The following is a 10,438-nucleotide window of genomic DNA, read 5'->3' as shown; positions in this document are numbered from 1 at the left end:
AGTGTCTTGGCCAATATTTATCCCTCAATCAACATCATTATCATTATTACACTGCTGTTTGTTGGAGCTTGCTACATGCAAATTGGCTGTCCTGTTTCCTACATTACAACAGTGACTACACTTCAAAAAGCACTTCATTGGCTGTAAAGCGCTTTGGGATGTCTGGTAGTCATGAAAGGTGCTATATAAATGCAAGTCTTATTTATTCTAATTCAGGCAAGTGTCAATCTGACACACGACTGGATTATACTGTAATCCAGATTGAGGTTGTATAACACTTAGAGTCATAGAGTCGTACAGCATAGAAACAGGCCCTTCGGCCCACTGCGTCCATGCCGACCATAATACCGATCTATACTAATCCCACCTGCCTGCATTAATTCCATAATCCCTCTATGCCTTGCTCATTCAAGTACCTGACCAGATGCCTCTTAATGTTGCTACTGTTCCTGCCTCCACCACCTCCTCAGGCAGCTCATTCCAGATACCCACTATTTTTTGTGTGAAAAATTTACCCCTTTGATCCCCTTTAAACCTCTTCACTCTCACCTTAAATCTATGCCCTCTAGTTTTATTCACCCCTACCATGGGAAACTGACTCTAGCTATCTACCCTATCTATGCCTCTCATAATTTTATATACCTCTATCATGTCCCCTTCTCAGCCTCCTTCACCCCAGGGAAAACAGACCCAGCCTATCCAATCTCTCTTTATAACTCAAGCCCTCCAAACCAGGCAACATCCTTGTGAATATTTTCTGCACCCTCTCTAGCTTAAACACATCTTTCCTGTAGTGCGGCGACCAGAAATGCACACAGTACTCCAAATGCGGCCTAACCAATGTTATGTACAACTGTAACATGACGTCCCAACTCTTGTACTCAATGCCTCGGCCGATGAAGGCAAGCATGCCATACGCCTTCTTCACCACCCTGTCTACCTGTGTTGCCACTTTCAGGGAACTATGTACTTGCACCCCAAGGTCTCTCTACTCAACAATACTCCCCAGGGCCCTGCCATTCACAGTATATGTCCTGCCCTGGTTTAACTTCCCAAAATGCATCACTTTGCACTTGTCTGCGTTAAATTCCATTTGCCAATCCCTTGCCCACTTTCCCAGTTGATCTATATCTTGTTGTAAGCTTAGACAACTTTCTTCACTGTCCACTATACCACCAATTTTGGTGTCATCTGCAAACTTACTAATCATGCCCCCTACATTCACATCCAAGTCATTAATATATATGACAAACAACAGAGGGCCCTGCACCGATCCCTGCGGCACACCACTGATCACCAGCGTCCAATCTGAAAAAGAACCCTCCACTACCACCCTCTGCCTCCTAGCACCAAGCCAATTTTGTATCCAATTGGCTAGCTCACTCTGGATCCCATGTGTTCGAACCTTCCGGACCAGCCTACCATGTGGGACTTTGTCGACTTAACTGGTTCAATGCATCCCAGACCCAGCTTAACACTGCAGCGACTGACAATCCAGGCTGCAGAACTGGAGTAGGTGATTGTAGCCCAAAGCCAGGCTGAGAAACCACAGTGAGTGATTGTATTTCAAACAGCAACAATCAGCCAAGGCTGCAATTGACTGCCCTCTAGTGATTACATCAAAACTTGCAGCAGAGATGACACAGCTGTACATTTATTACCTTTTCATGGCCACTGCAAGAGCAATTATAGTTCAGAAAAAATACTAATAACAGGTGAAATATCTGTGATAATCTTCACTTTTCAATGTTGTATTATGTTATGACTGGGTTCTCAAAAAACTAACCCTTGATTCCTCCATCTTCGCAAACTACGGTCCCATCTCTAACATCTCGTTCCTCTCCAAAGTCCTCAAACGTGTTGTTGTCTCCCAAACCCATTCCCATCTTTCTCAGAACTCCATGTTTGAATCTCTCCAGTCAGGTTCCCACCCCATCAAAGAACCAAAATGACTCTTATCGAAGTCACAAATGACATCCTATGTGACTGTGACAAAAGTCAACTATCCTTCCTCATATTTCTCAGTCTGTCTGCAGTCTTTTACACTGTTGACCACACCATCCCCTTCCAACTGGGTGGGACTGCACTCACCTGTTTCCATTCTTATCTATCTAATCATGGCCCGCAAATCACCTGCAATGGCTTCTCTCCCATTGATACAGGATCTCAAAAAAATCCCATGCACTCACCTGAAATCTCATAGACCTTACTGGAACACAGTCCACGCCCTACAAACTGATGACGGGCCCATCTCTCCATGGGGCACCTCCTAGTTGACTGCAAACATCACCAACCGCAACCTGGTAACTGATCCGAGTGGTGAAGTCCCAGGTTTCAATCAAGGAAGATGTGGCCACTTGCTCCACAGGCGGAATATGAGGACCAGCTCAAATTGTGACTGTAGCACCCAAGTCAAACCATCGCCCACATCTTGAACTCCTGCCCTGACAGAGCTATTCCTGGTGGCATCACAACCACAACTGCATCAGCTGAAGCCATTGAATGGATTATTAACCTCGCCATCGAACTATAACTGCTTCCCCAGCCATATGAATATATATCTACTTCTCTCCCAGTCCTGCACCATTATCTCTGGTGTCCCCCAAGGATCTATCCTTAGTCCCCTCCTATTTCTCAACTACATCATCCAAAAACATAGTGTTTTACTGCACATGTACTCTAACGACAGCTAGCTTTACCTCACCACCACCTTTCATTGTCTCTAAATTATCCCACTGTTTATCCGTTATCCAGTACTGGATGAGCAGAAATTTCCTCTGATTAAATATTGAGAAGATCAAAGCCAATATCTTTGGTCCCTGTGACAAACTCCGATCCTTAGCAACCGACCCCATCCCTCTCCCTGGCAACTGTCTGAGCCTGAGCCAGGCTGTTCGAAACTGTGTTGCCAAGATGAGCTTCCAACCACACATCCATGCTGTTACTAAGACTGCCTATTTCCACTTCCACAATATCGCCCGTCTCCATCTCTACCTCAGCTCACCTGCTGCTGAAACCCTCATCCACGTCTCTGTTACCTCTAGACCTGACTAATCCAGTGCACTCCTGGCTGGTCTCCCACATTCTACCCTCCATGAACTTGAGGTCATCCAAAACTCTGCTGCCCCTGTCTTAACTTGTGCTAAGTCCCATTCACTCACCATCCCTGTACTTGCTAGTCTACATTGGCTCCCAGTGAAGCAACAGATAAGACTTCATTTTAAAATTTTTATCCTTGCTTTCAAATTCCTCCATGGTCACACCCCACCCTATCTTTGTAACTGCTGCCAGCCTCACAACCTCCTCTAATGTGACCTCTCGAGCAACTCCGATTTTAAACACTCCTCTACTGGAGACAATGCTTTCAGCTGCCAATGCCCTAAACTCTGCAATTCTCTCCCTAAACTTCTCTGACTTTCTACTTCTCTTTCCTCCTTAGAGATACTCCTTAAAACCTATCGCTTTTCTGCTCTAATATTGCCTTATGAGTTCGGTGTCAAATTTTGCTTCATAATGCTCCTGCGAAGTGCCATTGGGACATTGTACTTTGTTAAAAGCGTTATGTACAGACAAGTTGTTGTTATATTTCATTGTCAACCTCATCATTTACTCCTTAGGAATTAGCTGATAGTTTGTCTTACCCTCTTTTCAGGTGGCCCCAGACACACCTTGACCAACCATTGTCACTTCAATGGTCTTAGCCCTTTCTCTACAATGACAATCATAGCATTTTACAGCACAGAAAGAGGCCATTCAACCCATCTCACCTGCACTGTCTGAAAGAGGCATTCTGCACCATCCCTCAGCCCTTTTATGGCAGTGGTTAGCACCGCAGCCTCACAGCTCCAGCGACCCGGGTTCAATTCTGGGTACTGCCTGTGTGGAGTTTGCAAGTTCTCCCTGTGTCTGTGTGGGTTTCCTCCGGGTGCTCCGGTTTCCTCCCACATACTTGCAGGTTGATAGGTAAATTGGCCATTAGCAATTGCCCCTAATATAGGTAGGTGGTAGGGAAATATAGGGACAGGTGGGGATGTGGTAGGAATATGGAATTAGTGGAGGATTAGTATAAATGGGTGGTTGATGGTCGGCACAGACTCGGTGGGCCGAAGGGCCTGTTTCAGTGCTGTATCTCTAAACTAAACTAAACTTTTACCACAGGATTCTCTTAAATATTTATTTTACAAATACTAATGCACTTCATTTTTAAAGACTATTCTGCATTCTGATTCTGTTACTGTTTCTGACATCCCTTACCGTTCTCTTCATTCTTTTGTTAACACAATTCTATTTATGCTTCTAGTTATTGATTCACTCACCACTGAAAATAGTTCTTCCCTATTTCCTTCATCAAATCCTTCATAATTTGGAATCTCTCAATGTTTATAGAAGATTATAAGGGGCACTTGTCCATTGATTTTGCTTCCCCTTGTGGCTTCTCTGAAAGCACATGGGCTACTCTCAGTGACTCATCAAATTGTCTCACCACAGTGGCACAGCCAAGATCTGTAATCACCTGGGAGAAGGCAAAATGACCTCTCTACTGTGACAATTTCCTCTTCTCACCTCCTTGACCCTTGCTGAGATATAGGCCAGAATTTTCTGGTCCCTTTAGCAGGCGGGAAAGCTGGCATAATAGTGCAGGAAGGCATCGGGGGGGGTTGCCCAACATCTTCCCATTTTGGCAGCAGTGGGAAAGTTGGTGGCTCAGATGCCTGCTGGGAGGCCGACTGAGCCACTTATGTGGCCAATTAAGGGCCACTTCCTGCTCCCACGGGCATTTTGCCTGCATTGGGAGGGGCCACGGCCACATGCGGAGATTGCCCAGTGAAATTTGCAGCCTCCCAGTGGGCTCCGGTGGGGGGGCAACCTCCTTTATGGGCACTCCATGGCCCATGAAGGCCCCCCAAGCAGCACTGGCCACCCTTGCAGCAATAGCTTCGCTAATGCTTCATGACCCCAACCCCCACCCCCAGTCAGTTGGGCCTGGTTGCCAGGCCCCGGCTTCCCCCAACCCAACTTACCTGTTTCTGAGGGCACCCAGCCAATGAGGCGCCCTCTCCCTGCAGCTGCAACTGCAGCCTCAGCAATGGCCACCACTAGCTGTGATGCTGCTGAAGCTGCTAGCCTTCGGATTAAGCCGGCAGCTCTTGGTAGCAAAGTGCCATCCTTAATTGGACAGCAGAAGAGGCCGCCATTGGCAATCTGCTGCCCTCGGTCCCACCGTCGCCTCCCACTGGTGGTGGGACTTCTGCCATCTCCAGAAAATTCAGCCTATCTTTCCCATCATCTTCTGCTGCCTCACCCAATGACCAATGTTTGTGTGTGTGTCAACAGGCTATTTGAGCATGGAGGCATCACAGCTGAGTTTGATTCTGTCTTCACCCAATGTCCACATTCACACACTTCCAGCAGGAGTTACTGAACACAGTCAGGAGCAGAAAGAAACCCTGGCTTTCTCATGTTTAAGCCAGTGGCACTGAGGCCAAAAATAGCATGCCCAATGCTGAAATCTGCTGACTCAGTACAAACCAAGAAGTGATCCTGGTACCTTTCTGTACTGTATGATTGCACAACACATACCAGTGTATTTGCTGCTTGCAAGCTTAATACATATTTTTAAATCAGGGAAGCTGCACTAATTTCATATCCTTGACCTTGACTCCTTCCCTTTCACCACCCTCCCCCCACCCCCCACCCCACCCCACCCCTGCTGCATTCTCTTATACATTGCCTTAGTATTTGCACAAAATGTAATTTCATTCCTGAACAGAACTGAACATGTTGTTCAGCCATGAAATTTAACAACATCAATTTTGTGAGTTTTTTTCCAGCTTTCTTCACTTGTGTCAGGACATTGAAGCCTTGCAGAGGTTCACAGGAACTACCCTCCTTCTGGTGTCTTGCCCATTTCACCAGCTGAACTCATTCGGTCACAATCATCAGTATGAACCCGATTGCTTTTCTCTCTGCCTCGCCCAGGGAGCTAAGACCATTTGTAGCTCTCCAGCTGAGTTCAGCTATTTCGGTACAGACCAGGGATCAACCCTGATATCTTGGTATGCTACACCGGATAGTACACCAGATTGTGCCTTTTTGATAGTGTCTTGGCCAATACTTACAGCTCAACCAATATTACTGAAACAGATTATCTGGTCACTTTCACATCGCTGTCAAGGGTTATGGGGGCAGACAGGAAAGTGGAGTTGAGACCACAACCAGATCAACCATGATCTTATCAAATGGTAGAGCAGGCTTGAAGGGCCAAATGGTCTATTCCTGCTCCTAAGCCCTATGTTCCTATGCCATGCTTAAATTGGCAGCTGTATTTTCTATATTACAATGATGACTTCTGTTATTGGCTGTAAAGCGTTTTGGGAGGTTCTGAGGATGTGAAAGGCACTATATAAATGCAAGTCTAACTTCTTCTTTACTCACTAATAATATTTAAAGGTGTAAATACACTGTCTCAGGGCCACTGGCAATATTTCTTTTCAATTTCCTCCACTCCCATTCTATGGGCAGTCAACATCCTCTGGTACCTCATCAAAGTGCCTATTCTTCAGGTGTGAGTATTGACTGGGCTATTCCAGTGCAGCACAGCCAAGCTCTCACCAAGGACACATTCATGCACTGCCATTGAATAGAATAGGGAGCAGGAATCCTCACTAATTTCTGCCCATCAAACCTATTGGCCCTGTGGCCAATCTGCCATGTCCTCCTGGCTCAGATGGGGGATCAAAACTGGAAACTTCCTGATCTGAATAACTCGGATGGGTTTTTATGCCAACTTTATGTCTGTGTCATTTATAAACTCAATTTTTTTATTTATATTTATCTGAAGGTTAGGAAACGGTGTGGTGATTTCTCACTGATCCAGAGTGGTACAACTGAGCCAAGGTTTTTAGTTTAATTGGGCCATTTTAAGTGTCTTGTTTTCGTCAGTTTTACAGATGTGTACTCAGTGCCCAGATAATCCTTTGGCAGGGAGGCTTTCTCTGTCTAGTTGCTGCATTCATGGGCTAATGAATGACAAGAGAGGTGGAGAAAGGGGCTAAGTGGGTGCTCAGAGTTACTCAGAGACGCACTGTCTCCTCTACCTCACTACCTCTACCTCACTAACCTTCTGGTGATGACTACTCTCAGATGCACAGAACAACTCTCCAGTTTCAATCTCAGTCCCCGCCTCCAAACCTCGACCTTCCCCATTTCCCGTGGTGGGCTGACTGACGTGGCAAGCAGCCTTTATAGCGGGACAGAAAGCTGAGTTGTTCAGTGGGAGAGACGGTGGTCGGTGACTCTTTGTAACATGCTGCTCCTGGCCGTTCTGGCATTATTTCAGGCTGTGTCCTGCGACCAAATCAACTTGGAGAAGCCGCCAGGACTGGCCCGAGGCAGAGTGGAGGTAAAGAAACTGTGTCGATGAACAGTAATGACATGGGATAAAGTGCAACCTGGGGGGATGGGAGGTTCTCTCTGATATCACTTTGCTGGCAGTTACTTTGTGGAATAATTTCAGATTCGCAAGTCCAAACTTTTAAATGTTCCAATATTGTGATTAATTTTCTCCCTTTTCCAGACTTGCGGAGGGTGACAATTATCTGTCCTGACAGAGGTAAGGGAATTCTCCTTAGATTCCCCCTTTCCCCACTTTTCCAGAAAAGAAGTCAATGCTTTGAGATGTTTGTGAAATCGATAGATGCTTCATCATCGAAGCCTGTCTTTTCTTGCCAATGAGAGTTGAATGTGTTTTTCATTGTAAACACTGTCAGCAGTCAGTGTCATCTTTCAGGAGCTCTTGACTACTTCTCTATACAAAGAATTTGGAAAAATAGTTACTTTAAAATGATGTATTGATACATGTCTTCAGAGGTTAATGAGTGAGTTTTGAGCTTGTTTCTTTTAGACTGTAAATAATAAACAATGTGTTAGTTTGTCTTTGTAATCGATTAAGTGCCTAATATTCACTGTTGGGAGTCTCTGCTCCTGGTGTTGAGTAGACAGTCTTTCTCTGGTTACGTGCAGCAAGTGATAAAAGACAGCGAGACAGGAAACGTGATGCTTCATAAACAGGCAGGATTTTGAAATATTTGATATTTTGAAATCGGTGAAATCTCAGCAAAAGGCAATGGCTGGAAAATAATGCAAGGGGGAGTTACAATTAATTTAAATCAAACCAGATGATCTAATGTGGGACAGCTTGGATATTTGTTACTTATGTATTAAAGAGAAACTATATTGATCTTATCAAAATTATATTGCTTAATCTGTGTTCACAAATTGTGCAGCTTTAAAGCAGCTTTAATGATGTCCATCTAATGATGTCCATCTAATGATGTCCTTGTCTAAGCTACTGTTTGCTGAACTCATCTTCGAAGTGATTGAAGAAATGCACACGCTAGAGGTTCAGGTAACAAGAGGTTGCTAGAGATTGGACAAACCTAAAGCACTCTGAGCACTTACGGAATTGAATCAGTGACAGATCTGCCTTTGTAATGAGGTTTATCCATAGGAAAATACACTGAAATAAAATTACAGATATGTGGGTTCAAGTGAATCATTAGCACACACAGTACAGATCTTGTCTCATTGCAAAGTCTGGGCAATGTTGGACAGTTAGTCTGTGCAGTTCAGTGGAGCATTTATTATTTTACGCTCCAGCACTCTTCATTTAAGTTCAAATTTTAAAAATACAAATAGGGGGCAGGCACCTCATGTAATAGCTGATGAGTCTGACCCCTGTCTCTCTCTCTAATATCTCTTCTTTCTCCAAGAGGTAAAGGAATATTCTCAATGGAAATCTACTTGCCTCCTTTGTAAAATGTGTGAGTTGGACATTGAAACAGGATTCTGTGGTAGCGGATGGGGACAAACATTACTATGGAAGTGTTGTAAAACATATGAACATATGAATGAGGAGCAGAAGTAGGCTGTTCGGCCCCTCGATCCTGCTCTGCCATTCAATAAGATCATGACTGATCTGTTTGTGTCTCGAATTCCACACTCCTATCTACCCCCGATAACCCTTGATTCCCTTGCATAACAAAAATCTATCTACCTCCACCTTAAAAATATTCAATGTCCCCACCTCCACCAACTTCTGAGGGAGAGAGTTCCAAAGTTACACAACCCTCTGAGAGAAAAAATTTCTCCTCATCTCTGTCCTAAAGGGCGACCCCTAATTTTAAAACAGTGCCCCCTAGTTCTGGACTCACCCACAAGAGGAGACATCCTTTCCACATCCACCTTGTCAAGACTGTTCAGGATCTTATAAACTTCAATCAAGTCTCCCCTCACTCTTCTAAACTCCAGTGAAAACAAGCCTAGTCTATCCATCCTTTCCTCATAAGACAACCCGCTCATTCCAGGTATCAATCTTGTAAACCTCCTCTGAACCGCCTCCAACACATTTACATCCTTCCTTAAATAAGGAGACCAAAACTGCACACAGTATTCGAAATGCGGTCTCACCCATGCCCTGTATAACTGAAGCATAACATCCTTACTTTTATGTTCAATTCCTCTCGTAATAAAGGATAGTATTCCATGAGCCTTCTTTATTACTTGCTGTACCTGCACACTAACTTTTTGTGACTCATGCACTAGAACACCTAGATCCCTCTGCACCTCGGAATTCTGCAGTTGTTCTCTGTTTAAATAATACTCTGATTTTTTATTCTTCCTGCCAAAGTGAACACCTTCATATTTTCCCACATTATACTCCATCTGCCAGATTTTTGCCCACTCACTCAACCTATCTATATTGGTCTGCAACAACCTTATGCCCTTTTCACAACATACTTTCCTACCTAATTTTGTGTCATCTGCAGATTTACCATGCCATTGATCTCCTCATCTAAGTCATTGATATAAATTGTAAAAAGTTGAGGCCCCAGCACAGACCCCTGCGGGACTCCACTCGTCACATCCTGCCAATCAGAAAAGGACCCATTTATGCATACTCTCTGTTTTCTGCCAGCCAGCCAATCTTCTATCCATGCTAATATGTTACCCCCTACACCATGAGCTCCTACTTTGCGCAATAACCTTTTATGTGGCACCTTGTCAAACGCCTTCTGGAAATCCAAGTACAGAACGTCAACGGGCTCCCTTTATCTACGGCACATGTCAGTCCTTCGAAGAACTCCAATAAATTGGTTAAACATGATTTCCCTTTCACAAAACCTTGCTGACTATTCCCGATTACCTTGGGTTTTTCTAAGTGCCCAGTTATAGCCTCCTTAATGATCAAAGCAAAGTTAGAACAGTTTAAAGTTTTACTTTAAATAAACTTCCACCTGTTGCCTGATGCCCCTTTTAAATATGGCCAGTCTCAGCATTGGAAAACTCAAACATCAGAAAATCCAACATTTGACATCATCAGAGTATAAATAAAACTTTAATCTGCCAGTCTGTTTGTTTGGACGGGGCACTGCAGAGC

At 44.4% G+C, this 10,438-nt stretch overlaps 1 protein-coding gene across 1 annotated transcript in view; it reads left to right on the top strand.

The window, feature by feature from the left end:
* The first annotated feature begins 7,141 nt into the window (after positions 1 to 7,141).
* Positions 7,142 to 10,438, top strand: part of selenom (selenoprotein M) — a 10,735-nt gene continuing 7,438 nt past the window's right edge. Inside the window, exons 1-2 of the mRNA XM_068054829.1 lie at positions 7,142 to 7,402; positions 7,577 to 7,612. Coding sequence (XP_067910930.1) covers positions 7,307 to 7,402; positions 7,577 to 7,612 — 132 coding nt within the window. The 5' untranslated portion in view covers positions 7,142 to 7,306. The remainder of the gene's footprint in view (positions 7,403 to 7,576; positions 7,613 to 10,438) is intronic.

Source organism: Heterodontus francisci, chromosome 23, assembly GCF_036365525.1.
Source record: "Heterodontus francisci isolate sHetFra1 chromosome 23, sHetFra1.hap1, whole genome shotgun sequence".
In the NCBI taxonomy this organism is placed as follows: Eukaryota; Metazoa; Chordata; class Chondrichthyes; order Heterodontiformes; family Heterodontidae; genus Heterodontus; species Heterodontus francisci.
This window is presented reverse-complemented; position numbering and strand designations above follow the sequence as displayed.